The 25,072-nt window shown below is 35.7% G+C and overlaps 1 protein-coding gene across 1 annotated transcript in view; it reads left to right on the forward strand.

Annotated features, from left to right (window-relative positions):
• The window catches only part of DIAPH3 (diaphanous related formin 3), a 495,179-nt gene that overhangs the window by 155,799 nt on the left and 314,308 nt on the right, over positions 1-25,072 (forward strand). Inside the window, exons 6-9 of the mRNA XM_079137635.1 lie at positions 9,499-9,573; positions 9,659-9,728; positions 13,777-13,913; positions 15,953-16,058. Of these exons, the coding sequence (XP_078993761.1) occupies positions 9,499-9,573; positions 9,659-9,728; positions 13,777-13,913; positions 15,953-16,058 (388 nt within the window). The remainder of the gene's footprint in view (positions 1-9,498; positions 9,574-9,658; positions 9,729-13,776; positions 13,914-15,952; positions 16,059-25,072) is intronic.

The following is a 25,072-nucleotide window of genomic DNA, read 5'->3' on the forward strand; positions in this document are numbered from 1 at the left end:
GAGAGGGCAAGAACCCTGGAGCCATTCTTTCCTTCACCTGGACCACTTTGCCTCCTGTTTAGTGCCATATACTTCCTTCCTTTGAGGCCCCCCCTTTAGGGGAATCTTACTTCCTTTGTGATAAATTAGAACACTGACTTGTCTTGAGTTAATCTGTGAATGTGTTCCTGATCTATTATGGATGGAGAGTGCGCTTTTGTTCATTATCTGGTGTCCTTTGCCAGAAGGATTTCCTTTCCCATTCTTCAGGCCTGTTCCTGTGGTTGTGGTGAGGGTGGTTATCAACTGTTGGATCAATCTCATTTGAGAGGATTCACTGGAAGCCGGAGTGTTCAAGCATCTCTAAATACCATGTTCAGGGAAGGGAGAGGTGGGTTGTGGGCACCCCTGTCTGAAACATTGTTTGGGTACTTAACCACCCATATGGAGCCTCCCTACTCAAAGCCACCTCATGGCCGCTGCTAAAGGTCTTAGACATGTGCAAAAATACTGGTGGATGGGAGGCAGTGAAGAGGATTGCCTTCTGTGCGTTTTTGTGACTTGCTCTCAGAAGCGGAAAGACAGGGTGCCCTGGTCTGAGGTTTTCCTTTAGGTCTGTCGCTGGGTTGGCACTTATCAGGTAGGTGTTCTCCCTGTGGCTCCTAGCAATAGATTTGACCTCCCCATTGTCGGTGGTTTAACTTCCCCTTTATGGGTAAGAAGGAGGGACTGTTTCACTTACTAAATTATTTAAATATGTGAGTGACAAGCCCCTTTATCCTGAGGCCTTTTCATCAAATAGCCCCTACTCCATGGGTGCCATCTCTCCTGCCAAATCTCACTTGTCCAGTGTGGTGACCAAAACGCCTGTTCTTCCTGAGGCCTCCTTTGGTCCACAAGTTCCTATGGCGTCTTCTTTCTTGTTGGTCATAAGTGCAGTGAGGTGGGGATGGATGTTTGGGTCAGTGCAAATCCCCAACTCACACAAGGTCACTGGCAGCCCTCTAGTCATCCAGATGTGACATTTGTCTTCATATCACCTGAATAGGAGCAGACCTTAGTCACACAGTGAGGGCTATATCACCTGAATAGGAGCAGACCTTAGGCACACAGTCAGAGCTAAATAAACCTGTTGTCTTTATAAAGTATAAAGCCTTAGGTATTTCATTAGAGTAATGAAAAATGGATTCTACAACTGAACAACTTTAAACACAACAAACTTAACAATTTAGATGAAATAGGTCAATTTGTGAAAAAGAATGAACTGCCACAGAAATATGAACAATTTACAGCGTCCAATGACCATTAAGGTAATTTAGTTCCTAATTTGAAAATCTCAAATAATAATCTTCAGGTTCAGATAATGCCACTGGTGAATTCTACCCAAGTCCCATGCGGTGAGTGATGTATACGAACATCTAGGGTTGACACCTTCACCAAAAAAACTAGGAAGCAGTTTTAGATGGAGCATGACCTTGATGATGACATCATGGTCTTGCACATATATTCTCCAGAAATATGAGGGAATGTATGTGTTGTTTTAAACCATTAACTTTTTGGTACTTCGTTATGGCTGCCTTAGGCAAGTCATACACAGGGGAGCTTAACTTGTTAGAGTCCAGCCAAAGTGGTGTAGCTAATATTATATGTGATGGTGAAAGACAGAATGCTTTTACTCTGAGCTTTTGAATAAGATAAACATGTATATCAACATCTTTATTCAACAGTGCTGGAAATTCTAGCCAGAGTGTTAAGGCAGGAAAAGGAAATGTAAAGCCTACACATCCCAAAGGAAGAAAATATTCTTTCTTTGAATATGACATGATTTTACACAGAGAATTTTTAAGGAGTTTCTAAGAATTCTTATAATTTATTAGTAAGTTCAACAGGATTTCAGGATTCAAAATAAATATTCAAAATCAATTTTATTTCTTTATACTAGCAATGAACTTGTGGAAAATTAAGATAAAACAATAGCATTTACAGTAGCTCAAAACAATAACTATTATTCAATCAATTTAGGGCATGGGCCTTTAATACTGAAAACTGAGAAATAACAATGAAGGAAATCAAAGAAGATCCAAATACATGGGAAGATATTCCATGTTTATGAATTAGGAGTCAGTACCATTCATTTGTTCTTTTGGGTTGTAGGTAGAAGCCAGTTCCTTGCCCTTGTGAGAATGAGGGTTCTACTTCCTTTGTAGCTCTTTGCGGAGAAACATTCTCATTTTCTAGAGTCTACCAAGAGTCCTTGGCTTTTGTTCCACCTACTTCATTTTCATAATCAGTTAAAGCAGGTTGAGTCTCTGATATTTTGTCTCTTCCACTGCATCTTTCTCATCCAGTTTAGTTTTGGTTTTTGAGTCATGTGATTAGATTGGACCAATTGGGTAATTAGGATAATATCCTTATTTGAAGATCATCTGATCAACAACCTTATTTTCCTGCTTTGCTATGTGAGGCAATATATTTATAGATTCTGTGGTTAGGATATACACATCTTTTGGTGGGCAGAGTGATTATCTTACTTACCACACATGCCTAGCCTTATGATGGCTTCTTATGGCCTGTGGCATTGTATATTTTCAAGATTATACCCTTTCCTTCTTATTTGGTTTCATTTCTGATTCAGCTGTCTGTGGTGTTCAGCACAGCTTTATCTTTTATGGCTAATGTGTCTGTGTGTATTCTTTACTTAGAAACCTGTCTCCTTTCTATGACTTAACCTTTAAGACTCAGGTCTGTCATTAGTGGCGTTGAAGTCGTAGGAGACAAGAGTGTGCTTTCTGTTCCCATAGCACCATGATTATAAGACTTATTGTGTTGTGGAAATGATTTTGCTTCACATTTGTTTTAACCACTAGTTTGTGATGCTTTCAAGGGTAGAGAACATATTTTATTTAGTTTTGTATTTCTTGTATCTACTGCAGGATCAAGGACACAGTGAGCCCTTAAGAAAATACTGACTGAAGTTGTTAACGAACACTTGATTTTAGTGGTAATGAAGTCACACTCTTTGAGCAGCTGTTAGTCAGATTCTAACGTCTGATGTAGGACAAGGACCCTAGATTCTTCATCCTTGGTTCAGTATGAATACCAGTTCTGAAATCAGAACTGATGGTTTCAGCATGAAGTTTGAGACAGGCTCGGTAATGCTGTGTGGAAGAAGTGTTCCTATTAAGACCTTTAGTACGTTTTAAAGTAAGTGCATTCGCCTGGGTGTCGGCACACCTAAATGGTATTTGTAAGTTCCTTAGCCTCTCTTGTCTGTCCCTTTCCTTATATATAAAAATGCAAGAAGATTAAGTTTTCATTCTAAACCATTTATTGAGTACTTAGTCTGTCCCAGTGCTTGCTCAAATAAGAAATGGTTCCTATCTTTAGAGAATTTTGTTGGGTAAAGTTGCTGTTACACCCTTGTAGACTTAATCCAGCTCTGAGAATCCACGGTGCCTTTGTCTTTTCCTTCCTATAAGCATATTTGAGAATATAGGTAACAACTTTAAACAAAGTAAGGGTGGAAACTTACTTGATAGAGCTATGCTGCTTTTGACTAGGAGGGAAATCTGAGATCTAACTAGCGTCTCCTTTGCTCATTTAGGTGAGTGGCTGTATTTGTTATCTAAAACAAGTAATATGTCAGAAACTACACAATTTTGATTTCACTGTGTCTCTGTAAGCCATAACTGAATTTCAGAAACTAAGCTGCTCTTTTACCTGCAAAGGTAGTTTGAATATTGTGATTCTAGACTTGTTCTTGCTTTTCCAAAAACCCCTTTCTCTTATGAAAGTTGTTTTTACCTCTTTACCTACTGCTACTTGGTTGTAGAAGTTTTCCTTAAGGTAATTAAGAAAGAGAGGAGTTTGATATCTCCTGTTAGAGAATTTTAAGAGGCAGATTTTGACTCGTCCTGGTGGGTCATGCCTGTAATCCCAAAGAACTTGGGAACCAGAGGTAGGAGGATCGAAAGTTCAAGGACTCCTCAGCAACATAGTGAGACCTTATCTCAAAATAAAATTTCACAACATTAATAATAAAAAAGTGCTGGGGATGTAGTGCAGTGGTAGAGGACCTATGATTTTAGTCTCCAATGTCTGTCTGTCTGTGTGTTTATCTGTCTCTTTCTCTCTCTTGACACACATGTACACTTGGCACATTTTATGTTAAAATAACATTTAATACACTATATTTGGTGATTTCCAATATAAATATCATATTGATCTCTCTATTCATGCAGAAGCAGTGTTCACACAAGGTTCATTCATCCATGAATATAGTTTGTGGTCAAATCACATAATGCTGATGGTGCTGTGCTGACAAAAGGCAAATAGTATAGGTTTTGTTGCCTGAAGATTGATCATTTATAGATCAGTTTACAATTTTTTTCAGGTTGTTTCTTATACTGATGATAACATAGGTTTCACTTTTGAGGAAAGCTATGGTTTTCAATAAAGCTCTGTCAAGACTGCAGATCAGCCTACTCAATATCACTTATTATTGTGAACATCTTTCCAGAAGACAGGAAGTGATATTTGTGCCCAATCCTTAAAAATGATCTTGCTGAAAATAGAAGGGGTGGGTGAAAACCCTGAGAGGATGGATTTGTGAATGACAGCTTGCTAAGCAATATGCTGGCCTCACAATTCTTAATAGGGAAAGTTTTAATGCATGTTTATTCTGTGCTTTGATACCTTTTGACTACCTTTCGACAAGTACCTTCATCAGCTTTTTTTTTGGATGTTTAAATGTTTTCTTTAGTAAATAAGAGTTTGTTTTCTCTCCCTGTGCCCTGTCCCACTTTTGTTGTTTTTGATGTCTAATGAAATGTAATGTGTAACCTGATTATATTTTACAGTATTGCCCACCTCTCTGATTTTGTTGTTGAAAAATTAATTCCTACAGTGAATTTAAACCTGGAATGTAGATAAATTCGGTATAATGTCTCTTTACATGGAATGTTAGGAAGTTTTGTGTGATAGAGAATTAGTTTACATGTAATGTACATGAGTAGGTGTAAATTTTATTTAATATAATTTTATTTTAATATTCTGTGATTTAAAAGAGAGGCATGTGGTAGGTTTAGAAACAGTTGATTGTGGGTCCCATTATTCTAGTTATAATTGTTATGTTAGGGGTGATAAATTTTAAATGGCTATGTTATATTATTAATCAGATCAGAGAGCTTACTGATTTACATGGATTGGCATGTTTTCTGAATCTTATAGTGGGTTCACAACGTAAGCAATATTAGTGCGAAAAAGTCTTTTAGTTGTATTAACATAATTTAAAATAACTGTACATTTTGGTGTGAGACAGTTTTGTGAATATTAACTTTATTGTGCACATTGAAGGTAACATTGTGAATAATCTGAAACCATTTATATTAGCTTTAGAATATCCTAATGGATATACTTTGAATAGAGTGGTTGAAAATTCACTACAAACAAAATATTGAAGGCCCACTGGGAAGTACTAATACAAGAGGGCCGAAGAGCACAGATTCTCTGTGCATCTCAATGCCATCTAAGTCAACTCTCAAGACTCCTTATATGTTTGATTTCAAGCTTCCTTGCTGTATGTGAAATAAGAATAAATACAAAATAGAGTATCAACAAGGCAAATAGTTAAGCTGATGCTTAGGTGTCCTCATGAGACATGAAAGCAAGATATGAAATGCCTACAGGCAGTCTGTCTGTTGCTGATAATGGAGAGTAAACTCTTCTTTTTCGAAGTAGCATCTTGATTGGAAAACAGCAACATCTATTTAACTTTTTTAGTCATAATAGCAGGCAGGCTTCAGTCTTGTAGGGAGTATCTTTCCTATTTATGTGCATTCTTGAATTAGTTATTCTGTGACTTTAGTGGACAGAGGAGATGAATGAAATCATTGTGATGGGGAAGTGTCAGTATAAATGACAAGAAATTTGCTGTAATATCAAATTCTAAAAATTGGTAGGTGGGCAAGCTGCATTTCAGAGTGCAAATGAAGAAAATGGATTTTAAACACTAATTTTTTTAACTTATTTTTTTTAAACATAACATAAGAACATAAGAATCATATACATAATGTGGTGTTATGATATTTTGATACATGTGTAGGTACATTGTGAAATGTTTAAATCATTTTAAGCATAATTATCTCTCCAAACACATTTCTTTGTTTTTTTTTTTTTTTTTTTGGGTACCAGAGATATTAAACCCAGAGTCACATCCCCAGCCCTTTTTATATTTTATTTAGAGACAGAGTCTTGCTGAGTTGCTTCAGGGCCTTGCTAAGTTGCTGAGGCTGGCTCTGAACTTGTGAATCTTCTGCCTCAGCCTTCCAAGCCACCAGGATTACAGGTGTGCTGGTAAAAAAATCCAAAATGCTTTTAGCTTTTGCAGATGCACAGTACATAATTGTTATATGTAGTTATACCCTTCTATAAGAGCACACCAGAGGTTCTTGCTCCTACCTTAATTGTGACTTAGTACCCTTTGATCAACATTTCTCCATTCCTCATTCCCCCTGCTTTTCCCAATCTCTTTCCAACTTCCATGAGATCAGCTCTTTTAGATTCTACGTATTTGTGAGATTCTGAAATATTTGTCCCTCTGTGCCTGGCTTATTTCACTTAATAATCTCTAGTTCTATCCATGCTGTCACACATGCCCAGGATTTCATCCTTTTTGTGGCTGGGTGGTATTCCATTTTGTATGTGTACCACATTTTCTTTATCCATTCATCAGCTGATGGATACTTATATTGCTCCCATATCTTGGTTATTGTGAATGGTGCTGCAGCAATCATAGAGTGCGGATGTCTCTATGACCCACTGATTTCATTTCCTTTGGATATATACCCAGCAGGGGGATGGATGGATCATGTTGTAGTTTTTTTTTTTGAAATTTTGAGGAATCTCTATACTGTATCCATAATGACTGCCTTTTTCTACATCTTTGTTGGTACTTGCTATTGTCTTTTTTTTTTTTTTTTTTTGTGGTGCTGGGAATCGAACCCAGGGCCTTGTGCTTGCGAGGCAAGCACTCTACCGACTGAGCTATCTCCGCAGCCCTACTGTTGTCTTTTTGATACTAGCCATTTGTAGTAGAGTGAGGTGGTATCTCATTGTGGATTTTACTTGTATTTTCCTCATGATTAGTCATGTGGGATATCCTCTCCCCCACCCCCCATGTACTTGTATGCAGTCGTCTTTTACGAAATGTCCTTTGCCCACTTTTTAATTGGGTTGGATTTTTGCCTTTGAATTTTGGGAGTTGCGTATATATCCTGGATATATATTCCTGGATATTAGCCCTTAGTCAGATCCATATAGTTTGCACATGTTTTCTCCCATTTTTGGGAGTTGTTTCTTCACTCTGAATGGTTTTTATTTTTTCTGTGCAGAAGCTTTTTAGTTTGATACAGTCCCATTTGTCTGTCTTTACTTTTGTTTCCAGTACTTTTAGGTTCTTGTTCAGAAATTTTTTACCAACTCCAGTGTCCTGAAGTATTTCCCCTGTTTTCTTCTAGTAGTTTCATAGTTTCAGGTTGTTTTAGTCAGCTTTTTCACCACTGTGACTAAAGGACCCAGCCAGAGCAACTGTAGAGGAGGAAAGTTTTATTCTAGGGCTCCCAGTTTCCGAGGTCTTATTCCATAAAAGGTCAGCTCCATTCCTCCATTCAGGCTTAAGGTGAGGCTGAACATCATGGTGGAAGAGTGTTGTAGAGGGAAGCTGCTCACATGATGATCAAGAAACAGAGAAAGAGAGAGAGAGAGAGAGAGAGAGAGAGAGAGAGAGAGAGAGAGAGAGAGAGACTCTGTTCTCCAGATCCAAAATATATACCCGATAACCACATCCCCAGTGAACCATTTCCTCCAGCCATACCCCACCTGCCTCTAGTGACCACTCAGTTAATCCCATCAGGGATTAATCCACTGATTATGTTATGGCTATAACCCAGTCATTTCTCCTTCAAACCTTCTTGCATTGTTTCATACATGGGTTTTTGGGGGACACCTCATATCCAAATTATATAACACAGGTCTTACATTTAGTCTTTAATCCATTTGGAATTCTTTTTTTTTCCCCTCTAAAATGATGAGAATTTAGTTGTCTAGTTTTACTCTTCTGCATATGAATTCCCTAGTTTTCCTAGCAACATTTACTGAAAAGATTGTATTCTTTCCACTGTGTGTTCTTAGCACTTCTGTTGAAATTAGTTCATTGTGGATTTGTAGGTTTACTTCTAGGCTCTCTATTCTGTTCTGTTAGTCTCTGTGTCTGTTTTTTATGCCAATATCATGTTGTTTTGATTATAGCTTTTACTCTTGTTTAATAGGAAATGTACCTTAAGTACAAAAATAGTAATATTATGGCATGCAACTAAAACTTGTTTTTGCACTTTATGATGTCCTATTTTTGATTATTTGATGAAATTTTGTTTCTAACATCTTACTATTCAAACTGTGTACGTATATAAAATCTTACATACACTCTTATACAAAGAAATATATACCTGTGACTCCTAGTAGAGCTTTTTCTTTCTCACTCAGCTTTTTTGGAGACAGTTATTATCATTGTATTATTTGTGTAGGTTTCCAAATCACCAGTGATTCATTTTTTCTGTGGTTAAGGTGAGCTGTTGTGTAGTAGTCTTACTTAAATGTCATGATTGGATCTGTGGTTTTACAGAACGAGTGTAATTTTGTCAGGATGGAAATATTTATTAAAAATCATTTTTATGCAAATTAACTGTGACATTTAGGAAGTTCTTAACATTCAGTGAGCTACATTTTAGAAGTTTGTGAAATTCTCTTATGGCATCCCCTTTTGTTATGTTGACAATTTTTGTCAGTAATCTTTTTCTTATTCTGCATCTTTCTTCAATAGATCTTCAATCATTTGCCCATTTTCTGCTTTTTGAAATAGTCCATGATGAGGTTTTTCCCATGGTGTGCTAGTAAATGTTTTGTACCCAGATCCAGGTGAGAAACACTCTTGGTTCTGACAATTTCTGAGATGTATATACTTGTTATTGATGGGAATGACTTCAAGATACTAACATGATGCTACTGAACATGGAGTATGGAAGAGATGGGTTCTTATAGGCTGATGTAAGCTGCTTTGCACACCATCAGCTTTTCCAATCTTGCCCCTTCTTTTTTTTTTTTTTTTTTTTTTTTTTTATTCTCCATTACTTCAAAGACACATCTTGTTTGAGGCAACCCCAATCCATGGGTGTTCAAAATAACAGAATGCATCAGACAAGGCGTTCAGTTTGGAACTGGAATTTTCCCTATAAACCTGAATGAGATGTTTATTTCTACATTGAAGTGGGATATTGCCCTATCTTGCCCCTTCTACTCCAAAGTAGAAATATGAATCATGAATGATTTCATATTTGTTGTTTTTCTTATGTGCGTATGTATGATTATGAGTACAACAAGTAGAAAACAGTTGTGTGTATATAGCATTATATCCAAACTAAAGTACCAACTTAATGTGTAACCCCACCTTTTTCCATTTTCCAGTTGGGTGGAAAGCTTTGGACATGAGGGACTTGGATTATTACTAGACATTTTGGAAAAATTGATTAGTGGAAAAATGTAAGTACTGCAAATAATTTTCAATATATGTACCTTTGTGTTTCCACTTATAATTCCAATACTGATATTTTTTACATTAATACAGCCAAGAAAAATTCGTAAAGAAGAATCAACACAAAGTCATACAGTGTCTAAAAGCCTTGATGAATACACAGGTAGGCATATAGATAATTAGTATCTATTCATCAGTAATTCTTATATGAGTTAGAGATTTGTAATATAGGATTTTACTTGCATTAAAGAGATGTATTATTCTCATGTGCTTTTCAGTGCATAATAGAAATATTGAATTGGATTCCAATTTTGTATGAAACAAAGTATCCTGCAACATGAGACACTTGGAATTGAATGGACCTTCTTCTGATGTTTAATTCCTCATATATAGATGAATTCTTTCTTCCATTCCCCCTTCTGCTTTTTAAATTCCTCCTTTTCTTTCTCCCCTTTGATTTTCAAAAATATAGCATTAGCCAACTTTAGAATAACATATGATTATTAAAACTTGATTATTTAATATAGAGTGCAATGATAATTATTACCAAGAATTTAAGTTGGAACAGTTTATCTCTTATATAAATTCTAGGGAATTAAAATCTATGATGAAATTAATGTAAACAAGTCTGAGAAGGTTCTAGAAATGGAGCAGTCTTGAATAATTCAAGTATTATTGAGGCCACACATAATATGGAGTATCTGTAAGATTTTCATGTTTAAAGAGAATACATTAGAAAGGAGAGATGCTTTATGTTCTTTACTGAAGTTGCATTTATCTGACAGCATTTCTTTTTCTTTTTTTCCATGCATTGTTAACAGTCAAAATTGACTTTATCTTCTGCCATTACTTTAGCTTCAACATCTAAGTACATATACCTCACAATGAGTGAAGTAGTGCTGGTCATTTTAGTTGCTGTTAGACATCAGGGGAGAAAATTTTATCTATAAGTTTGCTGATTTTTGTTGTATGCAAACTCTGTACATTTCTGATTAATTTTAATGTATAATATTTTGCCTTATTCTATTTAAATAAACTTTAGATGATGTACTTAAGTACTCTTACTAAAATTAACATTTCTTCAACAAACTGATGATGGGGAGATGTTTTCTCCTACTGAGTACATAGAACTGCTTTAGGAGATTCCTTCTAAAGTGAGAATAGAGAAATTAAAATTTTACTGGTGATTGGAAGGCTGAAAGTAGGGAAAGGTACATAGTACATTTTTTTTTCACATCAAAGGGGTATGTGGATCATAGTTTAAGAAGAATATCATGGTTAAAGTGAAGTGGGATGTAGAACATAATATTTCACTTGGTTTGAGAATGAATGAGTAGTAAGTAAACTTTATGTATTCCTATATAATTTATTATCTTATAATAGATTTTATAGTTTGTGTATGTGGAGTTGCAAAATATTCTTTGCAATTGATACATGTCACCTGTGCTAATAAAAAAATTGAGTTTCTGATACTTGTTATTTTAACTTCTGAACTCTAAACTTAATATATAAACATTTTGGTTAAGTTATACTTTCCTGAGACTGGTTGATAGTTTTCTTAAATTTAATTTGATCAAATCTGTAAATACAAATGTTGTGAAACTTCACTGTGACTTCTTTGCTAGGGTTCATTGTATAATGAAAATTCAGACTTTAAGAGAAAAAAAATGTGGTACCTTATTGGGCACCACATTATGATGTCATTAATATGAACAAATCTAATAATATATCAAAGTGAATTTTTTATAATATTACACTGTACTAAAAGTTTTATAAAATGGGAGGCTTGTAAATACTTAGGAGGAAGAAAATAAAACTAAGGCTGTTTGGTTCATCTATTTCAATTTAAAGGTAATTAAAGTAGACTTCATTTTGATTGGTTAAATTTCTGGGTGTTGCTTTGAAGTGTGCATACACAAGGGGGATTTGCTTCTGAAGCCAGCTCCTTTGCTCACATTCTCTTCACATTGGGATTAATTCACTGCAGATAGTTCCTTATCACCACATTCATGTAGTGTGACCCCTGATATTGGGCATCCTACATAGGGATTTTGGGTATTAACTTTCTCCTACTTAAAGCATCATCTTCAATAACCTGAAATTCTGTTAGGTAATAATGGACCTTATGTAGAATGCATGTGGAACCTGGCATTGGTCTCAGTTTAGAACAGGCCAGTTATATTACCCAGAGTGGTTCCTTGACATTCACAAAGTTACATCCTTAGACCTTCCAAAGTTTGTCACACCTCCATAGCCTATAATAGCCTTCATTAAAAGCACTTTAATTGCTATCATTGGTAAGTTGACTATTTCCCATATGTTTCTCTTTCCTTTATTTTGTAAATAATTGAAAGTAACTTTATACAAGTTGGTGGTAATTCTCTGTTTGATTATAGATAACTGAATAGTGGTAATCTGACCTCATTTCTCTCTTAAACTGAGCACTACACATTTTTACATGAACCAAATCAGCGAATACTGCCTGTGATGGGTCTTCAAATTCACAGGATGACAGTTAATATCATGAAATCAGAAAATGCTCATGTTCTACGTTTCACACATACTAGTTTAAGAGTTAGAGGGTTTGGCAGAGAAAGTATGTAGTACTCCTAGGAGGAGAACACCATGAGTCTTCTTGAGTGGCTGGAGGAGCTACATGGTTCTGATTCAGAAGGACTGACACTGACTAAGGATAGCCAGGCAGGTGGAAAGTGAAGGGGAAATGCTGGGTACAAACTATACTTAATCTTCAAGTCTATTAGGAAAGAATCGGTTCTTTGGTGCTTGGTAATCATTGACTAATTGACCTTGTGATCCAGATCTAAATGGTACTTTTTAATCTGCTGACAATTCGTATGATTATCAAGGCACGTTGTCTTTTCTGGCCCAATGCCTGCTGTTTTGTTCTGTTTCCAGCCCTTGGCATTACAGAAGCGAGCATTTCCTGACTGGTTTAGCTGTTTCTGTAAACATTCTCCCATCACTGAGACAGAGAAATCTTTGCAAAAGTCATATCCTGGGGCCCTTGGCCCATTAACTTGTACTTTCTCCATTGTTCCTGTGTTCCTTAGGTAGTGGTTTAAAGCAAATGATTCCAAAGCATTTGGGTCTAAACCTGTTATGCTTTGACTTTGGTGCTTATATGTATTGCTAATTTCAAGCCATAGTTAGTAGGTTCATAATAGGAATTAAGGACCCTTTTTAGTGCTTAGTGGTGTCTCAGATCAACCAGTTTCTCCCTCCCTTAGAAGAATCCTTTGAGATGCATGATAGGTAAGTGGAATTCTTTTTCTTCTGTTCAACCTCTGTGTTTTGACACTTAGTTCATACAGGACCAAGAGATGTATACAGCCTTAAAACTCTGTGTCATTAATATAGCTCTACATTTTGTAATTGGATGAAATGTCCAAGTAGCAAATAGATGATGACCCTCTTCCCAAATGATCTCATTTGTGTTTACAGTTGCATTGTCTTCTCGATGATTACTATCATTGTGATGAGGATACATACATTTGCTGTGGCACTTTCTATGCTGTACCTTCCTCAGATTGTCCTTCACCTTTGCTGGTTTATGAATTAAGTGTTACTCTTTAGGCCTGCACAGTGTAATATGGTAGTCAAATGTGCCTTTTGAGTGCTTGAAATGTGTCTAATCTGAAATGAGATGTGCTGTAAGTGTAAAATACACCTTGATTTCAAATACTTAGGAAGAAAAAAGTGAAACTTCTCACCAATATTTTACATTTTTTATATGCTGAAATGGTATTTTGGTTGTAGCGGATTGATTTTACTGAAAATACTTTCACTTATTGGTTCAAAGTGACACAAATGCTGCACACAATGTGGTTTGCCGTGTGTTTCTCTTCAACAGTCCTCTCTGTGTGCTTACTTATAGTATATTCTTACCAGCCTTCTTGCCCAGGAAAAAGTTCCTCATGGCCTCAGTGTCTGTTTCAGTATGGTCTGTTTTGCTGTCAGAAAAATCTCATTTTACTCTTCCATTCTCTGTATTTGGTATAGTCTCATAGTTCTTGACATAATGTGAATACTTTTGTGAATTTTTAGGGTGCTACAAGGCATGTATATTTTCAGACTTTATTAGATGTGAGAATGTATTGTTATAAAAATTTCTGAATAACTACATTTTGATTAGGGCACTTTTTTTTCCAATTAACTCCTAATATTTAACCTTTTATTTCCACATAATATAGTATGGCTTAGAAAGAATTATGAGTGAAGAGAGGAGTCTTTCCTTATTGGCCAAAGCCATGGATCCCAAGCACCCCAGTATGATGACAGATGTGGTTAAACTCCTTTCTGCTGTGTGCATTGTAGGAGAGGAAAGCATGTAAGTGTTCTCTGCTTTTTTGTCATAGTAATGAGCTTCAAAAGTTTATTCATTCAATGGTCTCCACTTAAAATTTAAATATGTGTTGAATTTTATGTAAGCATTTGATTTAGATTCTGAGTGGCTGTAAAGAAATGCTTGAGTAATTGTTTCTCTTTATCTATATGTTAGTTATGGGCCCAAATGTTTCAGTGAAAAACTGATTTCTTCATCATAGTTTGAACTGTTTTGAATTCAAACACTATGTGCAGACTGGAAAATATATATATTGGTTCTGTTTATCTGATTTTTTTCCACATAGAATTAATTCAAGCTATGTGCCTTGTATATCCCCTTATAAAAACATATTGCTATTTGAAAGATCTGTTATGTATATTTTGAAAGTTATATATGTAATAATACTTCACTGCTTGAGGGTACAAAGTCTTTGACTATTATGCAGCACATACTAAAGCTTTAAAGCCATTAACCACATTTGTTAGGACTGTAAAACTTTTTTTTCTTCTTTAAAGAGATTTGGTCTTCTAATTATAAGGAGGTAAATAAATGCCTTTTGAAAAGGATAAAATGAATGAACTGAACAACTAAAGGAAGACAAACATTTCATATAAGGGTAGGCAGAGCCCTATCAGTGGAGCCTCCTGCATTCATTTGAAAATCAGCCTTGGGGAGATCCTGCTATAGCCAGTGGGATTGAGCCAGCTCAGTCTGGCCACAGTTGAGAGTCAAAAGGCACCACTTAGGCCTGGCTCTTTGTCCCCAAGGTATATCCAGTGTAGACCTTTAGTGTCTGTAGAAAAGGCTTAGCTAATCTCGGCCTTTCCCACCATGGACAGCCTGGATAGCCTGGCCCCTGGCTTTAGTACTTTATCCTTTGTAGTTTACCTTTGTGGTTTAAAAAGATCATATTTTTTTTGTTGTTGGAGCCTAAGAATTGATGTCTATCGTGTGTATACGTGTTGCTATATATGATACTTTTTGAATTTTTCCTTCCTTTCCCCCTTCTCCTCTATCCTCTTCTTCTCCTTATTACCACCCCTCTCCCTTTCTTCTCTCCAGATCGTCTTGGACTCCTCTTTCCATTTCCTTTCCTACTCTCCTTCCTTTCTTCTCCATTTGCCCTTTTCTTATTCACTCTCTTCCTACTTCTCTTTCTTTTTATTCCTTCTCCCTTATCTTCCATATTATTTTTATTGTTCTTGACTTCAGAATGGGTATTAAAATAATGTAAATAGGACTATTTGCCTCCAACCACAAAATAAGCACCTATAGTAGCTTAGATATACATAATTCTTTATAAGAGGAGGAAGTATATAACTCTTGCATAATTATATTGTACATTTGAGTACATGCAGTATCTTATTATATATGTTTGGCTATCACAACTTCATTTATTTGAGAGGCATTGCAGCGTATTGGTGAGAGCATTTTATGCTCACTACACAGGCTGTTTGGTTCCAGATCCTTCCTCCACAATTTAACAGATGTGAACCACTGAACAAGTGGCTTAACCTTTTTCTGCTTCCATTTCTTAATCTAGTATGGGGATTAATACTATGTACCCACTTCATATGTTCCTTATGTACGTTAAAATTCACAGTAAATTGATTCTACATAGTCTGTTGTGCATTTCAAGAAAGCTAGGAGAAAGAATTTTGAATATTTGTTTTTACCTTAGAGAAGTGACCCAAGTTTGAGGAGATAGGTATGCCTACCCTGATTTCAGCATTCCACAATGTACACATGTATTGAAGCATCACATGGTACCCTATAAATATGTCAATTTTAATGTATCAATTAAAAATTTAAAAAGATTGCAATGTAAATACTTTATGAATACACATTTTCTTAGAGGGTTAAATGAATTGAAGCATACATTATGTTTATAATAGCGCTGGTATGTCCTCAGTAAGCTACTTCTAAAATGTTATTGGTTGCCTCAGCATATTGACTTCTTTAGCAGGATGAAGCAGTTGTATGATGGTATTTGTGTTATTTGCTACTTGCAATTTAATTAATAAACTTCAAATTTCCCATAGCCTTGAAGAAGTTTTAGAAGCTTTAACTTCAGCTGGAGAAGAAAAAAAAATTGACAGATTTTCTTCTATTGTGGAGGGCCTTCAGCATAATTCAGTTCAACTGCAAGTAGGTCTCACATACATGAAATCTATTTTTAAGTGACAACATACATATATTTTGTGAAACTATTTTGTGACTGGTTTATATGTAAATACTGTATTTTGTAACTGCATGCTACTTAATATTCTTTTATAGTATTTTTAGTGAATGTCTAGAATTTCAATTTTTATTGTCATAATTTGGCTTATATATATCTTGGCAAACACCTATAATTACTTCCTTAGGTTACTTTTCTAGGAGTAAAATTACTGATTTTTCAATAAAATATGTCACCATAGTTCTATAAACTGTTTATTCTATTAGTCCTAATTATTACTATAATTTTTAAGCAGTTTTATCAATTATATTAATTGAGACTTCTGTTTTAATTTTCATGAAATTAAGCTAAGAGTTTACTTGAGTCACAATAAAATTCAAGGTCATAGGGCTGGACATTTACTTCTGTGGCAGAACCCATTTGTTCTGGGTTTGATCTCCAGCACCATAAAGAAGAAAATAAAAGAAACTCAGGGTTATAAGATATTCTTAAACCATTTTCTTCCAAAAAGTTCATATTTAAACTTAACCATTTTAGTATCCAGCTGAATAAAAAATGAGAACAAATAAGTGGATTTTATGATATGATTGGTTGTTATGATCAAATCTAAGCATATTTAAACAATGTATTGATAACCTGATTCTCATTTCCACAATTTTATAGTTTATTTGACCTGGTTGTTACCTGGCCTTTAGGAGTTTTAAAAGAATCCTCCGGTGATTCTAATGAGCAATAACTCTGGAAACCACTGTGCTAATAAACATGAAGGCCCTCTGTTTTAAATGATATGTTAAAAAATTTATATGTAAAAGTAATAATTGTGTTTTTTCCTTTGGTACCAGGTATTGAATCCAGGAGCTCTTAACTACTGAGCCACATCCCCAGCCCTGTGTATATTTTTTTATTTTGAGACTGTGTATTACAACATTGCTTAAGGCCTCATTAAGTTTCTAAAGCTGGATTTGAACTTGTGATCCTCTTTCCTCAGTTTCCCAAGCTGTTGGGATTTTAGGCTTGCACCACCATATCTGGTCTATAATTGTATTTTTTTTTTTTTTTTTTTAAATCTCTGGAACCTGGTCCTTTTATTGTTTCTAGTTGTGATAAGAATAGAAAAACCAAGTCTAAAATTTAGAAACATTAAATTAAAATTAAAAGATGGTATTTGAAGAAAAATCAGATGATGTTAGAAACTGTAAAGCTGATAAATTGACTGTGACTTATCAGCTGACAATGCTGAGAGTGACTGGTGAGAGAACCTGTTGCTGTGATTTGTCTCTCTGCAATAGGTAGAAACGAAGATCTGAATGTATGCTCCCTACTGCATGTGTCCAGCTGCCACAGGCCTGGAAAAGAGCCCGTCTTCTCTCATTCTGCACTTGGCAGAGGGCAGGGGAGTTGGGGACTCACCTGTGTTCTCCACTGCTGACACCTGCAGTTGCTTCATGTGCTGGGGTCATTTAATTCATATACCTTCTCATTCTGTTTCTGTCTCTTCCTCCTCCTCTCTTGGCTTCCCCTTCCTTTATCTCAGTTTTCCTTCCTTTCTCTTCTTTTCCTTGAGTCTTTGTGATTTCCCCTTGTGTAAGTGTTCTTTTGTCATCTGATGTTTTTAATAGTTTCTTTTCAAAATCCGTTCTAGGCTTACTATTCACAAGATTTGAGATATTAACACTTGAAGAAAATTTTAAAATCCTATTTTAAAATTCAATATAGTTTTGAGATGATCTTTTTAATAAATAATTATATTTGGATAAAATTTATGTGTCACATAATTTATTCATTTAAAGTGTATATTTTTTATATTCAGATGTGTAACCTTAACTGCAGTCAATTTTCGAGTATTTTCAATGCTCTCAAAAGAAAGCTCCACCCCTTACCTGTAACCCTACAATTTCTTCATTCTCTCTAGCTCCAGGCCACCACTCACCTACCTTCTGTCTCTATAGTTTTGCTATTTCAGACATTTCACATAAATATAACCATGTAATGTGCGGTTTTTTTGTGACTGGCTTCTTTCATTTGGCATAATATTTTCAAAGTTCATCCTTGTTGGAATGTGTATCAGTAGTCATTTTTTGGTGCTACCTATTATTTCATTGTATATTGAATGTACCATATGTAATTTATCAGTTGCCAGTTGGCTGACATTTGTAGTAAATGCAAGGCGAGGCACTGGGTTCAAACCTCAGCACCACATAAAAATAAATAAAAGTATTGTGTCCATCTACAATTAAAATAAAAAAATAAGGAAAATAAATTTCTTGATGCAGTTCTTAAAGCTTATTTTGTATCAAGAAGTGAAAAGTCTTGTTGGCATCATTTAAAATTACCTTTTCTCATCTTTTGGGTACATTCTATGTTACGGATAAAGAGTAGATGATGGGAAGAGAATTATAAATTGTAATTTTCCCTGTTCATTTTGTTGTGGGTTTTACCGGTTAATGAAGGCTTCTCATTAACAAGCCTAATGTATGAAAAAGATTTAAGATGGCAAGTTAATTCAGCTTACCCCCAACACACCAAAAAAAAAAGGTAAAGTGAATTCTCTTTTGGAGATTACTGATTATGCTGTATTTCCTTTAAAATTATAAAGCAAGACTTTACTAACATAAATGTACTTTTGGGTGTTCCTGAATTTTCTACAAATTTGGTATATTTTAGAACTAGCTGATGATATAAAGCTATTGTTCTAAGTGCCCATTTTATTCCATTATCTACCTAATTTGCACTTATTAAAATGTATTAATCTGGATGATATTAACAGATCATCAAATTAAAAATAACACTTGTTTGTTACCGAATAAAATCGAAACCAATTGTTTGCTTTTAAATTGGAGAAAATGGGAGATAGTAAAATAAAGAACAATGAGGATTTTTTTTATTGCAAAGTACTTTTTAAATGAAAATTGTTTGATTTTCTTTAGAGTGTGATCATAGTAAAGATAATTTGACTGCCTATAATTTTGATAGAAAATGAGTTTATTTCTCCCCATTCGATATAGTATAGTAATAAAATGAAAAACTACATTCCTGAAGTATCTTAAAGTTATTCTCAGAAGTTAGAGAGTCTTATTTTCAGGAAGGAAAGTATAAGTAAAATACTGGACATAGCATTAGTATACTTCAGTTCATTTTCTCAAATATATCAGATAGGGTTTTTCAACTGTAAGCAACCTGATCCATTCTAGGTCATTTAAACAGATAATGGTATTGAGTACCTTACAGAATTTCTGCAAGGTCCATGGAACCACGTGTGGATAATGTAAGTGTATTGTACAGAAGAAGAATGCCGTACCACATCACAGTGTCCTAATGGAAACTTGACTCCAAACACTACTGTGGCTAGTACCTGAGGTGCTAGGAACAGAGATACCTTCTGCCATAGATGTCCTAGGAGAACCAAACTGTCTGTCATGGGTCCAGTCTTCATGTATGTGATTGTCCTCTCTTTTTGGCCTGGTCTTACTTAGAAGAGGGTTGAAATAAGTATAGAGTAACCAATTTCTGTTTTTTTGCCACACTTTAATTTTCTATTATCTTATTTCTCTCTCTCTTCTCCTTTCTAAATGTGTCTTCCATCTTCTCTTGTGAGAGCCATACTTTGCTAGAATATTAAAAACATTTATTGGAACCCTTGTTCTTGTTCATAGAGTTGATTGAATTGTAGTATGTTTATGTCAGCAAAGGAGTAAGTGTGTGAATCTTAGTTTTTTTGGATGGACATTTGGTTTTGCTTCTGTGTATGTGTCCTGAAATGTGAAGTAACAGCATGCTGTATCTTTTTTCCCCCCCAAAGTTGTCTCCTTGATCCCATTCCATTGGAGTTGTGGCTGGGAGTGTCAAGATCTTGAAGGAATTTCTACAACTTGTAAAGTGACATGTTTAATGGGTGCTATCAGCAGACATAAACTCCTAGGTCAGAATTAAATACTTGTATTAGCTTTATAGCAGCCCCCATGTCCAGAGCATGAAGCTCATAGTGTGTTGTGAAGAAAACCAGTTGCAGTAGGGTGTTGAAGGAGATAAACTCTGACCTTAGGGGTAGGGGCAACAGTGAACTATATCTAATTGATGCAGGCTATGATAAAATCTATTCAAATTGCCTCATAGACTGTATAATGAAAACTCTTGGTGAGCAGGACTCCAAGCAGCAGGATGAGGCAAACCTGAAATACCAACCCCAGCCATGCTTTTCAGGTCCCATATTCTATCAGCAGAACAAATCCCATATACCTGTAAATCATCAGAATCAATCTCAGCATACCAGTTGGCTTTCTCCTGCAACTTTTCATTTGATCTTTCTACTTGGCTTTGTGTATTAATTTATATACAGACTAATATGTTAGTGATCTCAGTCTTCTCCTGGTTCAGCAAAGAGGAAGTGCAGGGCAATTCGTTGATTCCATAGCAATCCTGACCAGTGACTTGAAGCTGCCTTGAGTGCTCTCAGGGCTGATGTGGTATCACTGATTACCTCAGGTAAACCCAGGACAAAAATTCATAGCATCTTTTAAAAATGTCTGACTCCTTTGCAGGGAAAACTGCATGAGGGGGAACATAGTCAATCAGTCCCTTCTACCCCAACTTCCTCAGTGTAACCTAAGGTAGCTTAACTTTGAAGTGATTTCCAAAGTTGTCTGAGGGCTGCGTGGCAGACTGGTAGTGTTTCCCTAAACACGTAATGGGTCAGTCATGGTGTTTTTGAAGAAAGAGACAAGTTAATGCCTGTCTTCCATATAGGTTGTTCTTCTGTGAAGGCGTACAAGGCATTCTTGGAAGGAAAATGTTGTTTATAGTTGTTGGAATCCCTTAGTTGGAACCATCATTACTGAAAGGGCTGTAGGAGACAAGGCTATCAGCATGACCTTTAAGCTGGCTGATAATCTTTATGATTCTTAGTTCATAAAATATTTGATTTTAATCTTGCTTTTTGGAGTGTCTGTCTGAAGACAGTCTAGTCTATTGCTTTGGTCTGTGCCACTCACCTATGTCAGAATGATTGACCTAGAGTTATGGGGGTTGAGATGTGGCAGATATGTATAAATGCAGAAAAACATTATGCATGATAGATACAGGAACCAGACCTGTCTTCTGCTGTTCCAACAGAAAGCTTAGTAAAGTTTAGCTAATGCCAATCAAATGGTCAGAGTTCTCTGGTGGGAGAGGGTGAGTAGTGCTGTAGGAGAGGAACTTTGAGCTTATGAAACCTGAATCTTTTTGGAATGAGCTGTACACATGCCAACCCTTTGCCAAATGGTGGCATTATTTTTATTATAGAGGACTAGAAGCTTGCCTGCCCTTTGCTGGGAAGAGAGAATGCTGTCTCTATCCTCTGAGGTTGTTTGCTGCACATAAATCTAGAACTAAGCCCACTGATGCCTCTACTGCAATACATGCAGAAATGAACAAGGCTCAGGGAGAATTGTCTTGAAATTGAACATACCACTGAGCTTCTTAGGGTTGCCTTCGTGGTTCCTTTTTTTTCAAGTTGTGTTTCAAGTAGTGTTGTCTGTATACATTCAGTGTGTACTTGGAATGTAGAATGAATAGAATGAAACCTTTAATTCTTTTTTTTTTTTTTTTTTTTGGGAGGGGGTTACTGGAGATCGAACTCAGCCACTGAGCCACATCCACAGCCCTATTTTGTGTTTTATGTAGAGACAGGGTCTCACTGAGATGCTTAGTGCCTCACTTTTGCTGAGGCTGGCTTTGAACTCATGATCCTCCTGCTTCAGCCTCTTGAGCTGTTGGGATGACAGGTGTGCACCACCATGCTTATCAGAACCTTCTTTAATTCTGGTTCATGTGGTACAAGCATATTTTCCCTACTTGAATTACTGACTAAAAAGAAAACATGTTTTCCAAAGTTTTAGAATCTGGAGGAAAGGAGAAGTTCTGTCAGAGGGCAAATGTGAATAAGGGAAAAGATGGAGAAGCCTGTTTATGAGAGGGGTGATATGTCTTTGATACCTTAATGTGAATCAGTATCATCTTTAGTTTCTGATCTTGTTCACTGAAAATATACTTAAAATCCTTTTATTTAACTGTCTCTAGCCTTCCAAAATTTTGCTGTAGCATATTCTTTAGACACTGAAAATTAACTGGGTTTGTTGTATTTCTGTGGACCTCTTACTTTTACTATTTTGTTGTAAAAATAACTTGAATTATGTAATTTCTTTACTTAGTTTTACTATTTTGTAGTAAAAATAACTCCGATTATGCACTTTCTTTACTTTTGTTGGAATATATAGCCATTTTTTTCCTTCAGCTTTTTTTTTTTGTCTGTGTGTGGTAGTACATGCATAACATAAAATCTGCCATTTGAACCACTTTTAGTGTGCAGTTCTGTGACATTAAATACATTCACATTGTTTTGGAGCCATCATATCTTTAGATTTCTTAAGCTCTGATGATAACATGGATGCAGTTATGGACAGGAGTGGTAGTGGTTGGTATCTCTTTCTAGAATGTCTATGGTAGATATTTCTCTATCCTGGAATACATTTTCCAAAGAGGCAAAACCAGAATTGTAATCCAAGCCTTTGGTGTCTGTGCTTTACTAGAGGAAAGCTGTGCTCCAGACTTACTCATGTGTCTGGTGTGCCCAAGGCCTTCACACACTACCTCATAAAGCATCAGAGTGTGGAGCATGGTCCTGGACAGAGTACAACACAGGGAAGTGAAGCATTCTGTTCAGTTCTTAAGAAAGGATTATATTTTCAATTTTAACACTTATCAGTCAGATGATTTGAAAATGATACTCTTGATGGAATTTGCTTTGTGAAACAAGGCTTGCTGGTATGGATCCTCTGAAAAGGAGAGGTTTGGTATGCAAGGGATTGGGGGATATGTCTGTGAGGGTCTCTGGAAGAAGGGACTGGAGAACCATCCAACTCCATGCACCTCTGATCTTAGGTGAGGGAGAGAGAAGGAACTGAGGAAGTGTCTCAAGGTGCCATGCATTTCTAGGAGGGTTTTTGCAAGGACACAGGGGAAATCCTTGATCCAAAATCCCATGTATCCCTGTAGTAGCCCTGTGCTAGTTTATTTGTTGTGTTGGTTCAGTCATGGGGCGGAGAGCAGCCTGTGAGAGGTGTGGCTTCAGCTCAAACACTGTGATGGAAATCTTGGTCATTCATGCTCCTTCAGTCAAAGATGGGAAGTGACAATCTTATGGTTACTGCAAAGAGAAGTTAAATATTTTTCCTAACTTTAAAAAAAAAAAAAAAAAAACTTTTCCATCCCTGTATTTCATTTAGTTCAAAGTTTAGAATATAATTTTGAAAATTGTTTGGATTTCATTTCTTCTGTGTCTCAGAAGGTAAAAAAACCAGAATGTTTTTAAATTTAGAAAAAATTGAGAACTTTCCCCCATTATATAAAGTAGTTTTGGTTCATTAAAATATTAAAAGCAGTCAAAGAACTTTCTTGAGTTGTCATTATTGTACTTTGAAATTTGCTAATGGGCAGTTGTTATTAGATAAATGAGACAAACCAGAGGTAAAATGCCTTTCTGGATTTAGCAAAGTTTGTTTGTGTTTTGCTTTGATTTTTGTTTTCTCTACTCCTTAAATGCTCAAAATTCACCCAAGTTTAAAAAAAAAAAAAATTTTTTTTAGTTGTAGATGGACGCAATACTTATTTCATTTATTTATTTTCATGTGGTGCTGATTATCAAACCCAGTGCCTCACATGTGCTAGGCAAGCACTCTACCCCTGAGCTACAACCCCAGCCCCCAAGTTTTTTTTCCCCCTCAAGATCAAGGAAAGGTTTTCCTATAATAAATGGTCATATCTTAAATTACTGTTTCTTTTTTAAGTATCCCCCATCACTATTAACTAAAGTTATTTTCAATTTCAAATAAATTGTTGTCATGTGAAAAACCAAATGCAGAATACAGAATGTGAGTGGAGGGTTTGTTTTTTTATTTTTATTTTTGGTGCTGGCATTTGAACCCAGTGGTGCTTAACTACTTACCCAACCCCCAGCTCCACCCCCATTTTTTTTTTTTTTTCTTTTTATATTTTGAAATAGGGTCTTGCTAAGTTGTTTAGGGCCTCACTAAGTTGGTGAGGCTGATTTTGAACTTGGTGATCCTCCTCCTTCAGCCTGCTGAACTGATCTGCCACCATACCTGACGGGAGGGTTTATTTTTAAGGAACCATTATTGGGGTATCCCAGGATAGACAGGTCAGTTTATCTTAATTTCTATTTTGGCAACTACATTTATTGAGGTTTACGTCAATAGGGTATATGTATAAGTGTGAATGAATGCAAACACCAAACATTAGAATGGAGTAGTAAATAATATGCTATTATGCTTAATGATGTTATAATATCCCTAAGCTAATATTGTAATGTGCATTCATTTTCATATGGATAACATCCAAGAATAAGCTAGTGGTTAACATTCGCCAGAATTTAAAGATAATAGATATCTTAGTTCATGCTGTGATAGACCACTAGAAGGATGAATTTATCCTGTGGCTCAAAGATAACTGCAGTGTCTTTTAAATGACCAATTAGTTATCCAGTGACTGGTATGTACTAGATATATTGGAACTACAGAGATGAATGAAATATACTGCCTTTAGGACTCTTATATTCAGGAATGAATTTAAAGCTACCTAACCTTTGATACAAAATTTTTGATTTAGCAGTGTCAACAAAATGCATGTGAGGAAATAGGAAAAATTAATGCTGCCTTGGGGAAGTATAATTAAATAGTTTAGAAGAATCTGTGTCATTCAGAGGTCCTGTTTATGTAACTTATAGCCCCTTCAATCTTGCAATTCGTTTGTTTGGGTGTATGGAGCAAATGCAATTTTCGACCTCTGACTTGTTTGTCTTGCTGTAGCTATCATTTATAGGACATTCAAATAGTAGTGTAAATAAAATTACTTTATATCTGCTGATATACTTTACTGTTTCTGTGTCTGTCTACATTATGTAGTCTATTTAGTTTTTATTTTAAATTAA

Source organism: Sciurus vulgaris, assembly GCF_902686455.1.
Source record: "Sciurus vulgaris genome assembly, chromosome: 4".
Classification (NCBI taxonomy): domain Eukaryota; kingdom Metazoa; phylum Chordata; class Mammalia; order Rodentia; family Sciuridae; genus Sciurus; species Sciurus vulgaris.